The following is a 22,353-nucleotide window of genomic DNA, read 5'->3' as shown; positions in this document are numbered from 1 at the left end:
TTATATAGGCCAAACAGCCTTCAGACAGCAACAACTTTAAATTACTACTGCTTTAGCTGTCTTTGAATTGGCAACCTAGAGGAGAAACACTCAACATACTACACCCTTTAGCCATGCATCCCGCCTCTTAAGCATCAGCTTTCCTGCTCGCTCCAGGCTGGCTCTAAGCATGTGTTCTTCCATCCACAGATCACAAATAGAAATTAACAGTAGTAGGGGCCAGTCTAGAAAGGTGAAGTTTTCATTTTCCTCTCATTCTGGGCTGCCATTGTACCTTGGTCTCTCACTATTTTATCTTCAAGAAAGAGAGCAGGAAACCATTGCAGACTAGGGCAGGAAGGAAGTGAACGGTACCTTCAGCCTAAAGCCATCCAGTCGGACATCAACATGCTCATCCCGCTTTCTCGAGTCCTCCAGCTTGTAAATGGCTTTGAACTGCTCCAGGCTGCGATAGAGATCTAAGAAGAAGAGATTTGCCCAGAGCATGCTTGCTGCGTCCAGAGTAAACATCAGGCCATTCAGCTGCAGGTACAGGTTTGGGCCTGGAACTGGAAAGGATGAGAAAGGAACAATTAATGGTGACTAAGAAGCTGACGTGGTTTGAGCATGGCTAGCTAAAGCCTTTGGAGAAAGCATTCAGTATTCACCACAGTCTGAGAACATTAGGGTGGCAGGGGAAGAGACCATACACTACTGTAATACTGTGCACTGGTAAGGTTGTCTCATATTCAAAGATCTTAAAGTGCTTTAAGGACATGAATTAAGCTGCACAACACCCCTGTGAGATGGATCCTTATATCAGAGGAAGAAAGTGAGGCACAAAAGCAAAGTGACTTAGCCAAGTTCACACAGTGAGTGAGTGGTAGATCCAGGAACAGAACTCAGATTCTCCTGATTCCTGCACTAATGCAAAAGAAAGAACCAGAACCCCAAGACTTGAACAGACAGAAACTGGGGTATATTTTGAGTAAACATGTGGGCAAATTATTGTCACACAAATTTAATCCTCCCTTCTAGGGGGAATTTACCCAGGATTCCAGAAGAGTGCAAAAAAATCAACATATACAGAGAGAGAGGAACATCAGGAGACTACACAAGAACATAGATGCAGAGAAACTGACTCCCTACTAGTTGTAAGGTGATTATGCATCAGGAGTGTTAAAGATGGGTTGGCTCCTTAGGAAGTTCACCAAGTGAGGTGCTAACCTTATTGCATTACCTGGAAATGCCTGATTGTCTGGGAAGTAATATTCTGTGAACTCAATATGAATTGCAGAGACCTGGTCTGGAAGGGATTTCCTGCTGCAGGAAAGCAAGGTGGGAGGTTTCTTACTCTGCTGACCAGCTGTGGAAACCTGAACAACAAAGACAAGTAGTTGCACTGGAGTCAATTAGAAAAGTGACTGTTCATATAGCATCACTGTTTCCCATATTCATCCTCTCTCAAAGATTCATTCCTGCATCAAATGCTAGCACCTCCAACTCAAACCGGGATCTGAAAATCCAGCAGGAAGCTTTGAATTTTTATGCCTCCTGCATCACCACCAATACAAGATGTGGCAATCAGAAGTTAATGGACAATTCTATTGGTAGAGACCAGGTGGGTGAAGTAGTATCTTTTAGTGGACCAACTTCTGTTGGTTTGAAGGAACAGAAGTTGGTCCAATAAAAGATACTGCCTCACCCACCTTGTCTCTCTCAGATCCCAAGACCAACATGGCAGAACAGAATCCATCTCACTCTCTAGAAACTCTGCAGGGTTTACAGGAGGGGTGTGAGAGATAGACAGTGCATAAAGTTTTCTGAAGCATCTGGTATTGATCACACTGTCAGAAACAGGATTCTGGACTAGACAGATCTTGGGTCTGATCCAGGCTGGCAATTCTTATGTTGCTGTCAGTGAAGACACTTACCAAGAAACCCTCGCCCACGCTCACTAATTTCTCAAATACATAAAACATCATTTGCTCAGAGCTGGGCTAGGGGTTGATCAAGGTGTGGAGGGAAAGCCGCCCCAGCTTTGTAGTGTGAGCTTCAACAGAAACAGCAGTTTTGGCTGCAATTTGCTTTAAGTTTTGGGATTCTTTTGAGCCCCTGTTTGGTTCAGAAGATATAAGCAGTATCTAAGAGAGACCTGCCAGGATCGGTGAATGCTGCAGCTACAGACCCTTGTTTGGCTCTGGTTGCACACTAGTTTTTTTGTGCTTTGTGGTTTAACATGGTATCAGATGAAATACTTCGTTCCAAAACTAAGATTGCAATTTCAACAATGTATGAGAGCCTCCTCCCCACCTGATGAATGACCAAGTCATCCACTCGGACTACCACGCAGCTGGATCGGAGACGGTTCCACGAAGGGTGCCGAAGCTGTGGTAGGCTTGCAGGAGGTGCACGTGTTTGGGGACAGCCTCTCTCTGGGGGGCTTTTGTGAGGACTGGACAAAATGTCTGGGGGGAAAAAAGTTTAAAATCACATCAGCCACAATTTAATTCATCTCCTTAGCAATCAGTTGGAGTTGTTAAACATCCAACCCACAAATGGTCTTTAGTAAGCACATGTGTTTATTGGTTAGAAATAAGGGACCCAGAGTTGGATACAAATGGGCAAAAGTAAGTGATGAAATCTTAGGGCTTTATGAGGAAAGAATACAGTTAAAGATCTGTGTACTCTGTGGCAAAATCAACCTAAATTCTGCAGCAAGGACTCAAGGATTCTGTGGCACTCAGACAGCTTCATATACATTCAAACATAGAGGGGTTTCCTGGACTAGCTATGAAAATGAATACCGCAATCTGTCCAGTAATCCATGTGTCACTCATTTGGATATTAAGTTCATTGTATTTTACTCTGTCCCTGTATTTGCAATTTTTCATATGCCACAGATTTTTGTACTGATAACTCATTGCTGCATTGTACAAGTTTTTTTTTTCTTTTTTATACGAGGAAGTAGTCCCTGTGGTAGGGATAACTATCTTTTGCCCAAATCACTAGTAAGTAAGTCTGTTAATCTCTTTTGTAAAGTGGAGGCAACTGAAAGAAAACCCCCAAGTTAATCCAACAGTGCTACCTGGTAGTTTTTTGAAGGGAGACCCTGGAGTCTTGGTGGATCCAGTGTCCATTTCTACACAGTGCTTCTCCACCTTGCTTTGAAATTCATTCACCAGCTTCTTTGCCCACTGTCCCCGAGTCTCCATGGTCTCACAGAACTTCACCCAATGCTTGCAGCTGTCTTCTGCAGAACAAACAAACATGGCAGCTTTTCAGAGGAGGTTCTTGTGGTTTGGATCAGCACCCAATCCCTTAGCACCCCTACTCATAGGTGCACCTTTTAAATGCTCTCCTCCAACTGGGACCACCACTGATGCATAAAGAACTGCATGGCTGGATAACTCCCTGTTAAACAATGCAGGCTGCCTCACAACACAGTTGCCCATGCCTGCGAGGGTTCCAGATGCAAGAGTTTCTTTGCAGGTGCCATTTCTCCCCTGTAAGACCGCAACCTTTTCCACTGTGAGGGATCCTGAGTTACACACAACTGCTACTGGGTTCCTCCTGGGCCTCATCCCTTACACTGAAGCCCTTTCAAGCTGACCAGGCTCATATAGGAACCAGATCCAGAGCTTAGGCATAGGGAAAGGTGGGGGATCCAAGGGTTTAACCTTATGACTTTATGACAGAGGGCGCAGTGTTCCCTTCCTTGTAGCCTGGCTCCTTTTCTCCTGAGGGCTAAGGGTGCCATTCACCAACAAAAAGGTGAATTGGATTAGCCCTGTAAAGATGATTCAAGTCACAAGACCTCTCTGCACAACCTCCCTCACAGTCTGCTTCAACCCACAGTCTTGTAGCAACATGTTTCCTCATAATCTCTCTTTTTATCCTATTCATGAATGAGGAAAGAACAAGCTCCCCTCACCTGTCCAATGGAAGGGATAATAGTCAAAAGCCATTCTCCTGAACGTGAGCTGCATTGCACCTCCCATCACCCCATGCTTTGAGGAGTCTGTGGGAAGACAAAATAAAGAACATCTGCTTATCAGCTGTGCAAGCCAAGTCCTAACTGACGGGAATTCAGAGCAACTTTGTATAACTCCCTGAGTCGCTACTGTACCAGCATCTCACTTCGGTGTTAGGGGGCACAGTACTGCAAGTGGTACTGGAACCTTCTTTTACACGAGACATAAAATCCTGCTCAAAAAAGAATCTCACAGCCCTTTTTATACCAGAAGATGGCAAGCCTGGGGCCACGGCTAAATTCTAATCAGAGTCACTACGTTTTCTCTCTCTCTTTAAAATTCTCCTGAGGTTTCAGTTGCCTGTAAAAAGTGGTGTTCTCCATGTGCTGCCCTGAATGGCTGGTAAAGAATTGATAAGCACTGCTGAATAGTTGCCACATTCCATTCCTGAGGTGACTGCATTTCTGTGATGTGTGAGTAATCCCTGTATATATATGGTACAGTTTGCAAAGTATTTTGGGATCCCATGGCATGAAAGGGGCTATATAGAAGGATACCATTTTAAGGTAAGATGCTGCAATCATTATACCTCCTTTTAGGTTTGGCACCATATCCCATGATCATCTAGGCCAGGAAACAGACAATGGAATGAAACTGACTAACCATTAGTGCCATCAAGAAAACTAGAGCATCACACACAAAACTGCAGAGCACCCCTGGCAGTTATGGTTCTCACCACTATAACCAACAATATGGTAACAAAATAAAGAGGACAACACAGCTTTGGGTTGCCTATGCTGAGGCTTTAAATCACAGGGTTTATTACCAGCCTGTTCTCTCTATATGGCTCTGATGAAAGTCCAGCTGGAATACTGTGTGTACTGTAGTTCCAGGTAACTCAGCAACAAGAAAAGGAGACAAACTGGAGGAAGTTCAGAGAAAAGCAACAGTAATAATCAGAGGGCACTGAATTATGAGGAAAGATTTATAGAAATAAATATCTAGAGCTTGGCTAAGGGACAACCAAGATTGCAAGGAGAGCAGGGGACTGGAAGAGGGGCACATGCTACTTCAAACAGGGAGGAAGAGGAATCATGCAGTATGTTCCCACTGGGATAAACTAGGAGGAATGGGATTAAAATCAGGAAAGGCCAATTTTAAACTGAATTACTGGGAAAGCACTCCTGACAGAGAGATCTGCGAGACTGGGGAATGGTCTTGCAAGGGAAGTGGGGAAGCCCCATTCCCTAGCCCATTTAAAACTAGACTAGCTAAATTACCAGAAAATAAATGGTAAGGAACAATCCCATACTGACCAAGTGAGATGAGCTATTAGACCATCTAATCTACCTCTTCGGTCGGTGACAGATTGTTCCCTATTGCATATTCTCTAATGCTTTGTCCAAGCCAGTGAGAGGACTTCCACTCCTTCTCCTAGGAAGCTACATCACACATGCAAGTCTCCTGGTACTCAGCACAGTGTCACCTCACAAAGGCTGAGCCATTAACAGCTGCCTCACTGAGATGTGCTAACACTGAACTAAGAAGTGCAGAATTACATGAATGTGCACATGTGAAAAAGAAGTACCCCCCACAATCTGGTTAATTTCTTTCTCCTCCAGGCTCTCCCTAGTGCTGCTCTTGGTCAGGTACCTGACTCCTGGGTGTGGCTGTCATCACAGATGTGCAGGTCCAGACGGGAGATGAATAGGTGGTAGGACGACTCTTTCATGTCATACTTCTCAAAGTACTGGCTGATGCTGCTTGCATTCAGACTGCCTCCAAATGTCTGGGACCAGGACTGGTGGGCACTTGGAGCAGGTGGTGGGGTCTAGAATACACAGAAACATGTTCTGCAGGTACCAGTACATCATCGAAGGAAAATAGGGAAGCAGATTCTAGTGCACTGGAAACAGCCTATGTTTACACTCCACCGTGGAAGAGCCTGAACAGTGCTCCCCAAATGAAAGGCCTTTGACCAGTGGTTGTAACACTGTATGTATAAGGAAAGAGCCAAACATAACTGAACAACTAGTACTTATGATTAGCAATTTGATCTTAAGCTTCCGTTTCTGCAGACATAGACTGGGTAAAGCTTAATTCTATTGCAGTGACATCAATTGATTTATATCAGTGGAGGCAGCAAGGTCCAGTGGACAGGGTACCAAACAGGGTATCAAGAGATCTGTGTTATGTTCTAAGCTCTGCTGTGTGACCTTGGAAAGGCTCCATGCCTCAGTTTCCCAATCTCTAAAATGAGACTAATGATGCTCACTTATCTTTGGAAAATGCTTTCAGACCTATGGATGAAAAGGGCAATATTAGCATTACTATTTAAATTCCTCTTAGCCTTATCTCGCCGCACTGTTTGCAAAACCATCTCTCCTGCAGTTCCTGCTATCTGGAGAAACATCCCTTTTCTCACCTCATGCTCTCTGGCTCTTTGCAAATCTCTGCTGAAAACATCTTTCATCCTTTGCCTTGTACCCCTTAATTTCACTTTCCCTCTACAGCAGTTATTTAAACTTCTCTCTGTTATTTAATTTAGCCGAGCATTTTGCAAAACTTCTTTTAAAAAAACATTTGCGAGGGTAAGGGGGAGAAGTTCAAGGGCTAACGCTAGAAGGAGGTCAAGCATCAGAGGGGTAGCCGTGCTAAGTCTGGATCTGTAAAAGCAGCAAAGAGTCCTGTGGCACCTTATAGACTAACAGACGTATTGGAGCATGAGCTTTCGTGGGTGAATACCCACTTCATCAGATGCATGTAGAAGGAGGGTGTGAGGAACAGCTGGTTAGAGGTTCTGAAATACCAATACGCTTTGTGTGCTGCAAACGAACAATACAAACACCTCTGAGCACTGGGAGTCCCCTCACAGGATACTGGGAGAAAATATAATGATCCTGAAATGGCATGATCATGTTCTTCCCTGAACACCCTGGATCATGATAATTTTTTACAAGGTTGGAGTGCTCCCCAGGTATTTTTATTTTGAGAACAAAAGTATGAGACAGGAACTACCTAGCAGAGGCTAAAGAGACTACTTCCAGGGTATATTCATTATCTGCTATTACCAAAACAAAATCTATGAGTCCTTTGACACCTTGTGATAGTCCTGCCTAGAGCAGAGTTCTCAAAACTGTAGGTTGTGACCCAAAAGTGGGTCATGACCCTATTTTAATGGGGTCGCCAGGCCTAGTGTTAAACTTGCTTGGACCTGGGGCTGAAGCCTAAGCCCCACTGCCCAGGGTCAAAGCCCAAGTCCCACCACCCAGGGTTGAAGCTAAAGCCCTGGGTGGCGGGGCTCAGGTTACAGGCCCCCTGCCTGGGACTGAAGCCCCTGGGCTTGAGCTGTAGTCCCTGCCTGGGGTGGCGGGGTTCTGCAAGCTCAGGCTTCAGTCCCCCCCATCCTGGGGTTGTGTAGTAATTTTAGTTGTCAGAAGGGGGTCATGGTGCAATGAAGTTTGAGAACCGCTGGCCTAGAGGATCACAGAATTTTCCATCTTTTTCCCCAGACCAATTCTAGTCCATGACCATTTAAAAATATTCACTGATGCTTTTTGGTGTTGGGTGCAGTGCCTTTAGATCATGTTTTTCTCCCAGTGGTGACTCCATACCCATGTGTGCCTAATCTTGCATCAGCTAAGCTTTTAGAACTTCTCCCAGTGCTCAGACCCATAAGGAGTGTTGACAGGACTTTTGGGAAGCTGCACAGATTACAGCTTTTCTACCTCTTCCCATCATAAGAGAAGCCACTTGGCAGCAGGCACCCATTTGTATATGTATACAGAGAATCCATGCTGCCTTTTCCATCTCTCTTCCCTTTTACCAGGATGCCCATGCTTGGGTGATGGCTGCTTACCAGGACAGGTTCTGGTGCCATACTCTTCCTCTGCTGGGCAGATTTCTCCATGGCTTCACTCAAGGACTCTGCATACTTCATCATGGCTTTCAGCTGAGAGTCTGTCAGCACCCACAGCAAGTCGTCAAGGAGGAACATCAGCTTAGATGCCACCACGTTGCAATCTTTGGTCTAGGCCAACCAAAGAGAAAGCAGGGAGTTTAACATGACAATTTTAACCTTACACATTTATTCTTCAGTGGAATTGTGGACTGTAGTAGCTGCAAAATGTGCCACTTTAGAAGTCATATGAGTGAAAATAGGGTAGAGGGAGGCCATTAATCTGACTGACACGTGTCCAGGGTACCCCAATATTATTCAGAGGGATCTGTTGTCTCAGCTGAGTGCCAGGCTAGACAAATCCGTCTCCACCTAAGAAGGCATGTGTCCAGCTGCACTGAAAAAAGAAGTAGAAATGCAGGAGGTTTATTCTTTCTAATCGACACTTCATCACCTTTCTCCTTTTCTTTTTTATAGTACAACTAAGCCTGGCAGTGATTTAAGTGCTCAGTAAAAGAGGACACAGCACACTTTTACATGAATGTGACAGAGGATTATTCACCCACTTGCCCTGCTGCATGCATTCCTGAACTAAGAAATGAGCTGTTCTGAGTATGCAAGATAAGAACACAGCGTGTACCTCACTGAAACCACAGAGCAATACAGCATCTAGGGCTCTGCTTTTGTGGAGAAAAAGCACAAACACTGAGAAGGGAGGGCACGTGTACCTTCACCAGACACAGGAATAACTATCCCTCTCTGTGCCTCTTCTCAGTTCTGAAATTCAATTTAGTAAGGACGTTATTCCTGATCAGGGAGATGCAATCAGGACTTTACCATGCAAATCACTCCTGCTATCAGTGATGATACTCACCCTTCTCTTGAGAGAAATTTGGATCCTGCCTTGATTGGTAATGAGCCTCAGAGGAGTGGTGGTGGGATCCTGATCACCATTGTCAATGGCATCTGCCTCTATCCGAAGTGTCTGCCAGGTGAGCTCTTTAAATGTCAAAACCTACCCAGAGAGAAAGAGACCAGGAGACAAATGGGAAAATGCTGAGGATTTCACCAACTTCAACACTTTAACGATAGATATGTTACACGGTAGCAGCGCATAGGCAAGAAGAGAAACACACTTAGAAGTGGGGAAGGAAGAGACACTATCTTTCTTCTGGGATCCCAGTAATAAATGGAGGAGCTGCCCTGGGAGTATATAGTCCTCCCTCTACAGTGCAATCACAGCAGAGACTAGTGAAACCATATTGATTGTAAGGGAGCTCACAGATTCTCCAGTTTTTCATTCTCCCAGTAAGGAGATGCTATCAAGAAGTGTGACAGGGGACCACTGGCTATGGAAGAGTTCAGAGCGACTCCATTTCCCAGTGGATGCTTTAGACTGTGAAGCAGAGGTCACTGAGGTTCCTTATAGCCATCCATACTGAGACCATGAGGTGAGAATTCAGAGAAGATGAACGATGGCCCCAAATCTGCCAGACCCTTCAGGGACCATGGAAGAGACCTAAATGTGAAACCCCCGTATGCTGCGTCTGCCAATACAGAGAGGGTCTTACCTCTCCCCTACGAGTGTCAGTAATGCGGGTGAAACGTAGGTCGCTCTGCTGCCAGTTGGGATTCACGCTGTATCCTTGGAGCTGCCACAGTTCAAAAGAGGCGTGGAAGGCCTTGGAGTGAATCTTGATGGTGATGGAATTAACAACAATGAACATTCCCTCCACAACTTTTTCAGCAAAGCCATACTCGCTGTAAAGAGAAGAACCCTCAAAATCATCATTCTATTAAAAAGGGCCCCAGTTCAGGCTGACCCAGTGGTAACAAACAACTGTCACAAAGGAGATCTAAGGTTCAAAAGCAGCCTGGCTTCACAGAGATGGGCTACCTCCAGGAGAAGTGCCAACATCTGTGCTCTAAGGCACCCCCTATTTGATAGACTAGCCTCAGCCGTGGTTACAACTGAGTGTTCAAAGCCATCCCCATGGTAGGCAGGGACAGAGGAAGAAGAGTAAATGATGGAGCAAGGGGGTGGGCAAGGGGATGCAGTGCACATGGAAGCTGATGATCAGCTCCTGGAATCTGCCTCTCACTCCCAAGGTCAGAGACAGAAATACTCCTGTCCCACACAACACCCCAGCAAGCACTGCTAGCCAATTCAGAAGAGACATGATTGTTAATGTAGCAAAGAAGGAGTATACAGCACAGTACAATGGGCAGAATGTGTTGAAACTGTTAGAGCTTCTGCAGAGCCTCAATGGGTTTGAAGTGTCATAGCTCTGTCAATGGACTTCCCAAAAAGATGAAAGCTCAACAGCCCAGTCAGACACAATACAGTATAGAGTGAACATGGGGAATGCTTTGTGAGAGGATGTTACTTGTTTCTGGCCTGGAGGGGCAACATGAAAGCAGGAGCTGAGTCAGGATGGGGATAAAGGAGCGGTGAGGAGAGAAGCTTGGGTGGGGTGCTGGGAAATGTGACAGAGCACAACCAGCGGAGAAGAACACAGGTGCAGGCTAGGCAAGAATTTCAGTGAAGCTTTGGAAGCAAGGAGATTTAGGTCTCTGCCAAAGATGAGGGAAATCAATGAAGATGTTCAGGAAGTGGGAAAGAGAGACTTTGCTAGAGGAGCAGGAAAGGATGGGGAGACGGGCTGCAGTGAACGAATCTTATCCACTGCTTCCTAACAGGAGGTGCGAGCTGCAATGCAAAGCCTCTAGGGAGCATGGCTTAAAGGAGCTGGGCATTCTTAAGGATCTAGTCTAGGTCAACCATGGCCAGCTGTACAAACTTCTGCCAAACCCTGTCCCCATCTCACAATTAAAAAGGCTGGGAGAAAACAATTCCTCTTTTTTATTGCAAGGCTCCTTCACTGCTCAAAATGGACAAATCGGGGGTGCCTGTCCAACACAGATAATACAATGTCAAAAAACTAACTGCAGAGTTAGGGGATGCCAACCTTTGACCTGCAGTGAGAGCAATAGGAGATTGTCCATTGGGTGGTCGAGGCTCTTCACAGGTTCGCATCTCCACCTCCACCTTATCCAGGTACTGCAAACACAGCAAGGAAGAAGTAAGCATGATATTAAGATTCAGGATGAGCATTATGCTCCTAGGTTTGAAATACATAGGAGGTCACTGGAACTGCTGGGTCAAATACCAACAAGATAGACTCCACCTTCCATCATTCTCAGGAAATTCACTGTGTGTGGGTGGATATTTCAAATGAGACCTTAAAAACCAAGGTCCCATCTACTCTGCATGGACACTGAAAATTTCACAGAGCGCTTTTCATAAAGGTAAGGGGGTTGGCTGAGCATCCTTGACTAAAGTATCTATCTTTCTCCCCATTTTACCTCTGCACCTGGCAGGTGCCTTTCACTCTCATGCAGCACTGCTGCTGATCTCTGTCATACCCCTTTGCCTGCAGCCCCTGTGCAATCTGCTCACAGATGTCCACATTTCTACAGCTGGTCTGTAGCTGTGTTTGCGCAGCCTCTTCTTCCCACAGGCCCCAGAGACCCAATACTTCCTCTCTACTCCAGGCAGGAGCATGTCTAGTGTGTGGAGCTTGGCACAGGTGGCTGGGCAACTGCACACAAGTTGGGAGATCAGAAAAAAACATTTAAAAAACCCATGGGGGGGGCGTTTAAGGTGGGGTGTGGCTTCCAGTCTCTGAGAGTAGAGTTTAAAGTTCTGGCCAGAGCACTCACTGTTGTAGAGAATGGAACATTGTGGGACAGCTGCTGGAGGACTGTGAGGGTTGATATAGGTCATACAATATCTATGCTCGCACACTGACCTCAGTAGGTGAACCTTTGCTTTATGCCATTCGGGGAGGTGATTTGACTGTGTGACTAACAGGTGCTTATATCAGCTGGAGACAAATTTGAGCATAGACACACAGACAAATAGGTCGACACAAATCTACCTAACTCTGTAGTGTAGACCAGGTCTCAGAGGTTGCTGCATTTCAGTGCTAATGTACACACAGTCTCCAAAGTACTTTGAGATCCATTGAGAAAAATCTATCACTGATTTCACATCTACTTGTAGAGAACACTCTTATTATACACTTGAAACCAAGTTTAGCACCCTGGGGCCAGTGGTAATGTCATCTGGGCAAGTCTCACCATATCGCAGCAATTTGTACTCTTCCCTAGGGCTATCCAACAGTTGACCATAGGACAGCTCAGCAACCTCAGAAAGGCCTTAGGGTACGTCTACAATGCAAAAAAAAACAACAACCATAAACCCCGTGGCAGCCAGTCTCAGAGCCTGGGTCAACGGAGTCAAGCTCATGGGGCTCATGCTACAGCATTAAAAATATCGCTGCAGACATTCCCTCCCTGGAGCTGGGCTATGAAACCTAACGCAGGGGGTAGGTCTCAGAGTGTGGGCTCTAGCCCCCTCACCAGGTGTCAAAGCCAGGCTCCAGTCCAAGCAGAAACATCTATACACTGCTATTTTTAGCCCTGTAGCATGAGCCCAAGTTAACTGATCTGGGCTCTGAGACGTGCTGTTGTGGGGATTTTTGGCAGTGTAGGCATACCCTTAGAGACAAAGACACTTCTATGAGACCTGGGTGGTAAAGAACAACATTCACATCTCACGTGACCTTAGAGAAGCCTCTGTGCAATGGGCTGGATTTGATCAGCAGCTGAGATGTTATGTCACAAAAGCTTCAACACCTCTAGCAATAAGAACCAGTTGTCCCTTTGCAGGAACAATCGCTTAGCTAAGATTTATTACAAAGAAGGAAGAAGACTAAAACAAAATATTACCAGACAAATCGGGTGCGTCTTCAGTTTCGTCCACTGGATCTGTAAAGACAGAGCTCGAGTTGCAGAATATGCCTCAGTATGCATAGGTTTGAACAATTTCAGGGAGACACAGTTGAGCCCCCCTGAGATCAACTCACTTCAAGTCCTGCTGTGCTCTCAAAGTTGATCACATAAAAACAGCACTGTGACAATACAGGTTCACTGTGTCTCACTGACTCCAGCTCAAATGGGCTCCCACAGACAACTGAAAAGGTGTTCAAACAACCTGCTGCGTAAGCCCAGTTTGGCTTTTGTATTTCAGGCTGAGTCTTTTCCTTCTCATGCATCATTACCAGTAATATATGCTCTGCAGCCCAAATGCAGATTTCACTTATGCATGAGCAACTCTGTTGTCTTTAATAGGTTTGCAATCAATTAATTCACGCTGTAACTGGAATTTACTTTACAGTTCTGTAGATTATGCTCAACCTGAATACAGTCCATTTTACCCCCACTGACCTGTGTTTGCTCTGCAGTTCTAGGAGGAGCAAGAACTAATGCTTGTTACTGAACTGAGCAGATCCAACTCTGAATACATACAGGGAGCAGCCGAGATGAGTAAAAAGAGCCATTTTTAGTCATTTGGCAGAGCAGAACCACACTTTAACAGAAAGCCTTTTCCATATGCTAAATGCTTTTCCATTAATTTAGTGTAACTGTGTCTAACATCAGCTGAGGTTAAACAAACAAACAAACAAACAACTTCTCATTTAATGTCAGCTGAAAAATTCCTGAGACGAAAAGCACTTGGAACAAGATTTTCAAGATGAAGAGGCCCATTCTCTGTGCACAAGTGCAGCTGTGACTGCATGTGCGATTACCGCAATAATACTAGCAAGCCGGGTAATTGTGGGCGCAGAGGCTTGTAAGGTGCCTAGCAAGTCGTTTTTCACATGCTTTTACCCAATTTGTACATTATTTCTGATGTCTCCATTGCTGAAAATGTGACCTTTAAATAACAGTTACTGCACAGAAACTCATGGCACAAGCAGGTTTCCAAAGAATTTCAATCTGAGTTTATTTACACTTTACATTCCTGTTTCAGTCCAGTTTGGCGATTTGTGTGAACAGCCAGGGCAACCTGGGATGGCTGTTTCACTCTTTCAGCATTAAAGAATAAGTCAGGAGCAGGAGGAAGGGGCAGGATATGCCTCGGCTACCACAATTTCATTTCCAGTTGAGAAAGCTGACATCCTTTATCAAAAGCCCCAGATAATATCAAATGCAGACTGACATTAAGTGGGCTGCATTGTGTTTGGAGGACACCATTAGCGCGGTATCTCAACTCACCTGGATGGAAGCCTTGTTACAGTAGACACGGGTGATCGCTAGCCAGGTGGGCAGCTCCAACACATTCTGCAGCACCTCTTCATCCAGTTCCAGGTTGGTCAGCTGCCCCTGACCTTTCAGTGTGCTCAGGTTGATTTTGTCTGGAGAGAGATTCTTAGTAAACCTGTGAAGAAGAAGAGTTAAGAGGCAATATTATAACAACAACTTCCAGTGTGTCTGTGTCTTCGTAGAGGAGGGTTATTCTGAGGGTCTTTGTTTGCAAAGAACCTCACACACTCAGGGGACGAGAGAGAGAATAATAGGGACACCATTAACACCACACACTGGGCAGACCATTGCATTTCTATAGTGCATTGTGTGAGCTGCTGTCCCAGTTTTGCAGCGTCCAGTTGGGCCCCGATTCCCGAATCAACTCCCATTGACTTCAATGGCAACTGCGTCAGTTCCCTAAAGAGACATAAGTACATTCGTCACGGAGATTGGCCTACTATAAGTACTAAGAGAGAGAGAGAGAGAGAGAGAGAGAGAGAAGCAGTTTTGGTCCAATATTTCCTTTTCTTTCTTTTTTTTTTTTAATAAAGCATAAGAGGGAGGGAGGTCACAAAATGATCAGACATCCCACCCCACAGAAAAATATTCATCAAGCTTGAACTGAGGTTGCAAGAACATAGCCAAAACTAAAGGGGGGGAAAGAGAAAATTACAGTTTAAAATATAGGTGGGAAGGCAAGGTTATTAGGTGTAACTTGGAATTTCTTGTCTTTCAGATGTTTTGATTATACAGAAAAGGACAGAGTTAATGCCACCCCTAAAAGTGTCTTCACCCTAGGTATCCTCCATATAAGCTATGACAAGTATTTTGGTATCATAGCTAGCTGACAGTTAAACCCTGCGTACTGTGGCAGATCAGCAAAGAAACTTGGTGAGTGTCTTTAAGGCCCATATAATTTGGCATTTTAAATGTTTTAAATCAAATCAGAAGAGAGCATTGGAAACCCAGAAATTAATGTAATTGCATTAGGGCACAAAGAAAATGAAATTGAGTAGAAACAAATGCAACTGGACAATAGTTTCACTCCCCAAGATAAGTAGCATGCAAAACAATATTAAGAAACTTATAGCATCAATGGTGGAGATACATTAGATCAGTTTTATTGATTGCTCATATTATTGTCAGGGGAAGTAATGTATTTTAAATAAATTATTTTATCCATCTCTTTAAATACTAGTCTCAGAGCCAAACCATTCCTGTCCCTCATTAGTGAAGCTGATTCAAGCTCACCAGTGTCCCAAGCTAAGAAACAGGGTTACATGTGGTCAGCGAGACATCAGTGTGCCTGCACATAACATAATCCTTCACCCTGCTTCTCACTGACCAGCTCAGCCACGCCCTGCTTTTCTTCTGGCTACCATCAGCTGCTGATCTCTCCTGTCTCAATTACCCCTCCCAAGAGGCTTTGCTGTTTCCAGATCTGCTGTATGCACCCTGGTGTCTTCAAATTCCAGATGTGCCACACATTTGATGGATGAGAACAATTTGATTAAGGCCACAAAAGAGAGGTGCAAAGGATTCTGGGGCAAATCTGAAAGCACCCAGCTGAACTGGAAATACCAAGGATCCTTTTGGAAGAGTACTCAGGAGAGTTAGGGCAAGCAAAGGTGAGGGCAATCTAAGAGGAAGGTAATGGTGAGCTGCCAAGAGCCCTGCATCAGCAGAATGATCACAAATTGCAGCAGGATGCAAGGTTTTTCTTCTTCCCAACTGAGATGGCCCTGCCAAAAACTAGGATACTTGGCAGATACATATTGGTGCATAAACAGGGAAGAAACCAAAAAGCAGCCATGCTGGATTCAGCTGTGTTAGAAATCTTGGAACGGTTCTTCCTCATGAATGAAATGCACCTTTCTTGCCACCCGCTGAAAGAGTTCAGAAAAGCTTTGTTCCCAACAGCAGCAATTCGCCAGGCACTTGCACTTGGACGAATCTGCTTCCTCTGACCCACCAGGAGTAGTTCAGGGATGGTTGGGGGGTGGGCGGGGATTCAGAAGTTTGGTAACAGAAATGGAAATTTACATAAATTCCTGAGTTAGTGAAAGAAGTTAGGTGACTCTGCTCCTTCACAAGGTTGCAAGATTTCTCATTCAGATAGTAGGTTTGTGAATAAAGTCAACAGAGAGCAGCTTAAAGTTTCCTGGGACTTTGGTCCAGCCAGTCCCCAAGTCCCACCTACGCTGCAACAACCACAGTACTATATTGAAAGGCATGTCCCTTGACACAAATAAAACATGGTTCGATCTCACAGTGTAGATGAGACTGAACCATGTTTTAATTGTGTTACTGAGCCGTAGGTCAGCCCTGCAAAGTCTAAAGATGTGGTGTGTTTCAGGAATATGGTACAATCCCATCTATGGCAAACGAAAAAGTTAGGATTTGACCATGCTGTAACCAGGTCCCTCAATACGCAGCCAGCCAGCCTTCTTTGGAGGCAGAGCCTGTTGAAGAGGAGGTCTTTGGCCCTGGGAAAGGGGATTATCAGACCCAGCTAGGGAGAGGTTAGGTAGCTCCTATGAAGGACTGAAAGAGCCCAGTTGAAGAGAGGGCTGGAGGAAGGAGGGCAACTCTTGTGGCAGTGGGAGAAATGTAAGGGGAAAGGTCTCTGGGCCCCTACAACCTATGTTGGTCAAGGAAATAGCTTGGTTTTGTGTTAACTTATGAGTTTTGGGTTTGAATAATAAACTGCCCTGAAAGAAGGGCTAGAACAGGGGTCAGCAACCTTTCAGCAGTGGTGTGCCAAGTCTTCATGTATACACTCTAATTTAAGGCTTCGCATGCCGGTAATACATTTTAATGTTTTTTAGAAGTTCTCTCTCTAAGGCTAGAATATACAACCAAACTACTGTTATATGTAAAGTAAACAAGGTTTTCAAAATGTTTCAGAAGATTTAAAAATTAAATTAAAATGCAGATCTTATTAGTTTAGTGTGATCCTTGCCCTTGCTTTTCCTTGCTGAGTTTTCCAATGTTTGGTGGCACCTATTTAGATACTTTAAGCTGCACACAGGCTTCTGAGTGATCAGTTGTTAACCGGCTGGAACCCCAGAGCGGCAGCTGAGGTGAGTGGAGCTGGCGGCTGGTAGGGCTGAGCAGGGCCGAAGGCCTGGACCCTGTCTGACAGGGGGCCTGTGCTGGAACTCCAACCAGAAGCAAAGTGAGTGGGGCTGCAGCGGGGAACCAGCTAGCATGGGGCCAGCAGCCAGAACCCCAGAGCAGCGGCGGGCTGAGTGGGGCAGCCCGCCCAGCTCTGGGGTTTCAGGAGTGGGCTAAGCATCTCTGCCCGCCCCGCTCTGGGGTTTCGGCCGCCGGCTCCTCCCAACCGGGGTCTCAGCCCACTGCCAGCCTGAGGTTCCTTCACCCAGGCCAGCAGCGGGCGCTGAGTGGGACCCCAGCTGAGAGAAGCCTGCGGTGGAAACCGCAGAGTGGCGGCGGGCTGAGTGGCTCAGCCCGCCGCCGCTCTGGGGTTTCGGCTGCCGGCTCCTGTCAGCTGGGCTCTCAGCCCGCTGCCAGCCTGGGGTTCCAAGGGGCCAGCAGTGGGAACCCCAGAGCGGCGGTGGGCTGAGCAGCTCAGCCTGCCCCACATGCCATCAAAAATCAGCTCGCTTGCTGTAGGTGGCCGACCCCTGGGCTAGAAGTAGACTTTGGGCATGGCATCAGTCCTTCCTGGGCTTAGGAGACAGGCCAGCAGCCTACCATAGACTGGATCATGATCACAGAAGTTGTATTTGCCTAGCCAGTATCTCACTGGGATGTCTGACTACATGGTTCCCCCTCTGCACTAAAGGGAAGCCAGTGAAGGGTGGCAGGTTGCATAGCACCACGATACCAAGGGATTCAGAAAGGACGGAGTGTTTCTGCCAGATGATTTACTCACTGCTCAAGCCAGAGCCACTTCACACATTCCTCTATGCTAATTCTAATTCTGCACAGCGGCCCAGCAAGTGGAGGAAAAGAAAGGCCCTATTGTCACCTAGAGCAGGATTAGATTCACAGGTTAGTCACATGCTGCAGTTCTCTCACTTCCCTTTCCCTGCACTGGCCTGGCCGTGTATGCTGCTTCATTGTGCAAGGCACAAAGACAGTCCTGAGCAACTGGGCCAGCAGCTGGGGGGATAGCGAAGGTGGAGGGAAGAGGGGCTCTGGTGCTGTTTCATCAATCTCACCACAAGAGCATGAGTTGAACTGGGAAACTGACTGGGATTAGTTGCTTAACAGCCAATCCAGAATTTCCCCCAGAACAATGTATTTATCCAAGTGAACATTGTGCCAGGGCGGAATCTGAAGTGAGGAGAGAAGTAGTTATGCATTTCACTGCCGACAAACACTCTCCTCCTCTTAGGAGAGGCTGGGACTTGAGCAGCTGTGAGCTTGCCTGCTGCTTGTGTTTCCACACCATTCTCTGCAGTAATGATTTCTGCTGGGGAGGACTGCAGTATGAGACCTCTACAGATTTAAACCTGCCATGTAAGTTCTCTCCTTTCCAGACCTAACAAGCTAGTATATCAAACTGTTTGTCTCGCATCACATGACAGCATAACACACCTGTTATTGTCTCAGGCTCACACAGAGAGGCCAACCTGTTTAGACAAGTATTTCCTCATTAAACCAGAGACAACCCTAATATAAAACACACGAGAAGCCAGCTAAAATCAACACAGTTTTCAGTTACTATATGGCAAAATCTGGTGTGTGTAAAATTACATATTCCACCATGTGTGACATTCTACAGGTGACAGCTTCATTGGAGGAGCATAAACAATGATATCTTACATATCTGTAAACAAAGAGAACTAAAGATCTCAAAGCACGATGCCTATCATCTGGTTCCTCATTGGGGACTGAGGCTGGGATCTCCAGAGATAAAGCATGAGCCTCTATGGCTTGAGCTAACAGATCAAGTTCTCTAACTGAGAGCCGCAGCAGAGTCAAAACCTCTGCGAACGGGCAGAGAGAACAATGTATAACACATGCTGATTAGTGGAACGCCAAGAGCACTTTGCAGACATTAACTTGACATTGACTTATTAGACTTACAAATAGATTCATTCTATAGATGGGGAGGCTGAAGCCCAGAGAGGTGCAAGGAACAGAAAACCAGTTCTCCCCGACGTCTAGTCCTTAGCATACTTCCTCTGTTGAGACATGCTGCGCTCAACTGGTACATTAATGCAGCAGTGTTGGTTGTATCAGAATATTGCAGAGACAGAATAAATTTATTGGACAATCATCAGCATCTCAGCCACAGGCAGAGCTGAAATCTTCAAACTGACCCACTGATGTAGAGAGATATTAAATAAAGCCAGATGAATACAAAGCAGGTTTTTAATACAAGTGTAGGGGCCACAAGGAATCCTGCTGAACTGATATGAAGATGACCAGAGCCAGTGCTGCAAGATTCTACGGAACAGTCCCTGTTAGCAGCCAAAATGAATATGAAACTTTAATTTACAGTGCCTGTGGAAGGGGACTTGGGGAAGATTTAGGAACAAGGGAGAAACGTAAACAGTTACATGAACAGAGGATAGGTCAGTACAATGTCTTTAGCCAAACCTCATACTGCCATGTAAATAAAGTGGAGTTTTAAAGCCAATCTAAGGCACCCTCAGCTCACTGGGTATGTCTAACATGGCAAGCAGAAACCCATGGCACCAAGTCCACTGCAACAGACATGGGCTCATGGGGCTTGTGCTATGGCATTAAATACAGTTGTGTAGATATTCGAGTTTTGACTGGAGCTCGGGCTCTGAAGCTTAGGGAGGGTTTCACAGCCCAAGCCACAATGTCTAAACAGCTATTTTAAGGGCAGTAGCATGAGCCTAAGTTTGTAGGCCTGGGCTCTGAGACTCACTGCCATGGGTTTCTGTTTGCCATGTAGATGTACCCAATGAGACCACGTGCCCTCACACTGGTTTCTAAAGTCCGGAGCAAGCCAATCAGAAAGTGTAGCAAGTATCCCCTAACAAGCTGATCCCGACAACTTTATTAGCTGGAGATCGCGCTTTACCTGGCACCAGAAGGACTCGAGCGCCTGCAATATCCCCATACACCATGGCCAGCTCCATGGTTCACAACACACAATAAACCTGTCAAGTGTTCAAGCGCCAAGTGAGAACTATTATATCAATGTGGGTGGAAGACAGAGTGGGGCAGACGGGGGGGATCTAAGTCAATCTTCAGATTGCTGCAGCTAAGAACACCTGAGGATTCCCCATGCAGCAATTAAAAAAACACTATTCCAAATATTGTGCCTGTCTTTGGAGGGAAAGATCTCAGACTGCTTAAGAGGTAGTATAAGATGATGTCACAGTAACAAACCAAAATATAACTGTGCAGTCTAGAGGAGCAAGGGATTTCCAGTCAGAACTCCTGGGTTCTATTACCAGCACAAGCACTGGGCAAAGGACTTCTCTATGCATCAGTTTGCCCATCTGTAAAACGAAGTTACCATACCTACCTCACAGGGCTGTCTCAAGGATAAACAGACATATAGGACCATGAGCTTTTGTGGGAGAATACCCACTTCATCGGATAAAGATCCAGACTAACACGGCTACCCCTCTGATACTCAAGGATAAAGGAATTCTTTGTAAAGGGCTTTGAGATCCTCAGATGAAATAATTTTCAAATTGAAAATGTCATAAGCAGGGTGGTGCATGGCAGTACAGCCGCAGGGAATTCAGAAAGATGCCTAGTCTTCCTAGCAGCTTCAAAGGAAATGCTTTGATCAATCTCAGCGGAAGAAAAGTCCAATGACTGTGTATAGGATTTTAAACAAAGTTTGCTGGCAGACTCTCTCCATTCATGCTGAATGGCAGTACGATTTTTGGCAGCATGCAATGCTGGCTTGGATAAAAGTGAATGGAAATAGTTTGTGGCTGTTAAGAAAATTGACTGCATGGACTATATCCATTTGTCTTGTTCCAAAGCTCTTTAACAGAGAACATGCAGCATTAGCCAGTACATGCAAAGAACAACATTCTTCCTGGGCCTGCCAGGAACAGGATCAGCAAGAGCAACTCATACACACATACTGGCTCTCTCTCTCAGTGACTGATACCATTTCATCCTCTCAAACACCACCTAGTCAAGACAAATCCAAATTTGATTTGCAGGGTGTGATGGTTTGGGTCACAGAGACCCCCTTGGGACTGTCACCTGATGAGCTGAGACTACCTCTGAGCCCGTTTTCCCTGGCAGCTTGTGACTTCAGTACCCTGTCTTGTTGAGCCAGACAAGCTAGCCTGCTGCAAACAGACCCAGGTCTGAATCACATCCCCCAAAAGCTGCAGGCTTAACTGAAAACAGCTTAAGAAGTGTACCTGTCTCCAGCACCAAGATACCCAGTTCTCAATGGGGTCCAAACCCCAAATAAATCCGCTTTACTCTGTATAAAGCTTATACAGGGTAAACTCTAACTGTCTGCCCTCTATAATACTGGTGGAGATATGCACAGCTGTTTGCTCCCCTCAGGAATTAATTACTTGCTCTGGGTTAATTAATAAGTAAAAAGTTATTTTATTAAATATAAAAAGTAGGATTTAAGTGGTTCCAAGTAATAACAGACAGAACAAAGTAAGTTACCAAGCAAAATAAAATAAAACACGTAAGTCTAAGCCTAATACATTAAGAAACTGGTTACAGATAAAATCTCACCCTCAGAGATGTTCCAATAAGCTTCTTTCACAGACTAGACTCCTTTCTAGTCTGGGCCCAATCCTTTCCCCAGGTACAGTCCTTGTTCCAGCTCAGGTGGTAGCTAGGAGATTTCTCATGACTGCAGCCCCCTTTGTTCTGTTCTACCCCCTTATATAGCTTTGGCACAAGGCAGGAATCTTTTGTCTTTTTGGGTCCCACCCCTTCTTCTAAATGGAAAAGCCCCAGGTTTAAGATAGATTACAGTAACAGGTGACATGGTTACATGTCCTGTGAGACTCCAAGCCCTCATTCTTCCCGGCCTGACTCACAAGAAGCCTTGCAAGTAAACAGAGCCATCTATAGTCAATTGTCCTGGTTAATGGGAGCCATCAAGATTCCAAGCCACCATTAATGGCCCATACTTTGCATAATTACAATAGGACCTCTGAATTGTATTTCATATTTCTAGTTTCAGGGTATGGCTACACTTGGAATTTCAAAGCGCTGCCATGGCAGCGCTTTGAAGTGTGAGTGTGGTCGGAGCGGCAGCGCTGGGAGAGAGCTCTCCCAGCGCTGCACGTAAACCACATCCTCTGAGTGTAGCGTGCAGCGCTGGGAGCCGCTCTCCCAGTGCTGCCGCCCTGATTACACTGACGCTTTACAGCGCTGTATCTTGCAGCGCTCAGGGGG

The 22,353-nt window shown here is 45.6% G+C and overlaps 1 protein-coding gene across 8 annotated transcripts in view; it reads right to left on the bottom strand.

Annotated features, from left to right (window-relative positions):
- Positions 1 to 22,353, bottom strand: part of BLTP3A (bridge-like lipid transfer protein family member 3A) — a 59,666-nt gene that overhangs the window by 17,465 nt on the left and 19,848 nt on the right. For 7 of the 8 annotated variants that reach the window (XM_032792654.2, XM_075064925.1, XM_075064929.1 and 4 more), the window contains 12 exons: positions 13,975 to 14,137; positions 12,646 to 12,684; positions 10,821 to 10,912; positions 9,423 to 9,612; positions 8,726 to 8,866; positions 7,813 to 7,983; positions 5,607 to 5,784; positions 3,914 to 4,000; positions 3,068 to 3,232; positions 2,293 to 2,447; positions 1,220 to 1,355; positions 355 to 548 (listed from right to left, as the gene is read on the bottom strand). In XM_032792654.2, the coding sequence (XP_032648545.1) occupies positions 355 to 548; positions 1,220 to 1,355; positions 2,293 to 2,447; positions 3,068 to 3,232; positions 3,914 to 4,000; positions 5,607 to 5,784; positions 7,813 to 7,983; positions 8,726 to 8,866; positions 9,423 to 9,612; positions 10,821 to 10,912; positions 12,646 to 12,684; positions 13,975 to 14,137 (1,711 nt within the window). Of the gene's footprint in view, positions 1 to 349; positions 549 to 1,219; positions 1,356 to 2,292; positions 2,448 to 3,067; positions 3,233 to 3,913; positions 4,001 to 5,606; positions 5,785 to 7,812; positions 7,984 to 8,725; positions 8,867 to 9,422; positions 9,613 to 10,820; positions 10,913 to 12,645; positions 12,685 to 13,974; positions 14,138 to 22,353 lie in introns of all 8 variants that reach the window. The other variant, XM_075064923.1, reaches the window with a different exon arrangement.

This window comes from Chelonoidis abingdonii, chromosome 4, assembly GCF_003597395.2.
Source record: "Chelonoidis abingdonii isolate Lonesome George chromosome 4, CheloAbing_2.0, whole genome shotgun sequence".
In the NCBI taxonomy this organism is placed as follows: domain Eukaryota; kingdom Metazoa; phylum Chordata; order Testudines; family Testudinidae; genus Chelonoidis; species Chelonoidis abingdonii.
This window is presented reverse-complemented; position numbering and strand designations above follow the sequence as displayed.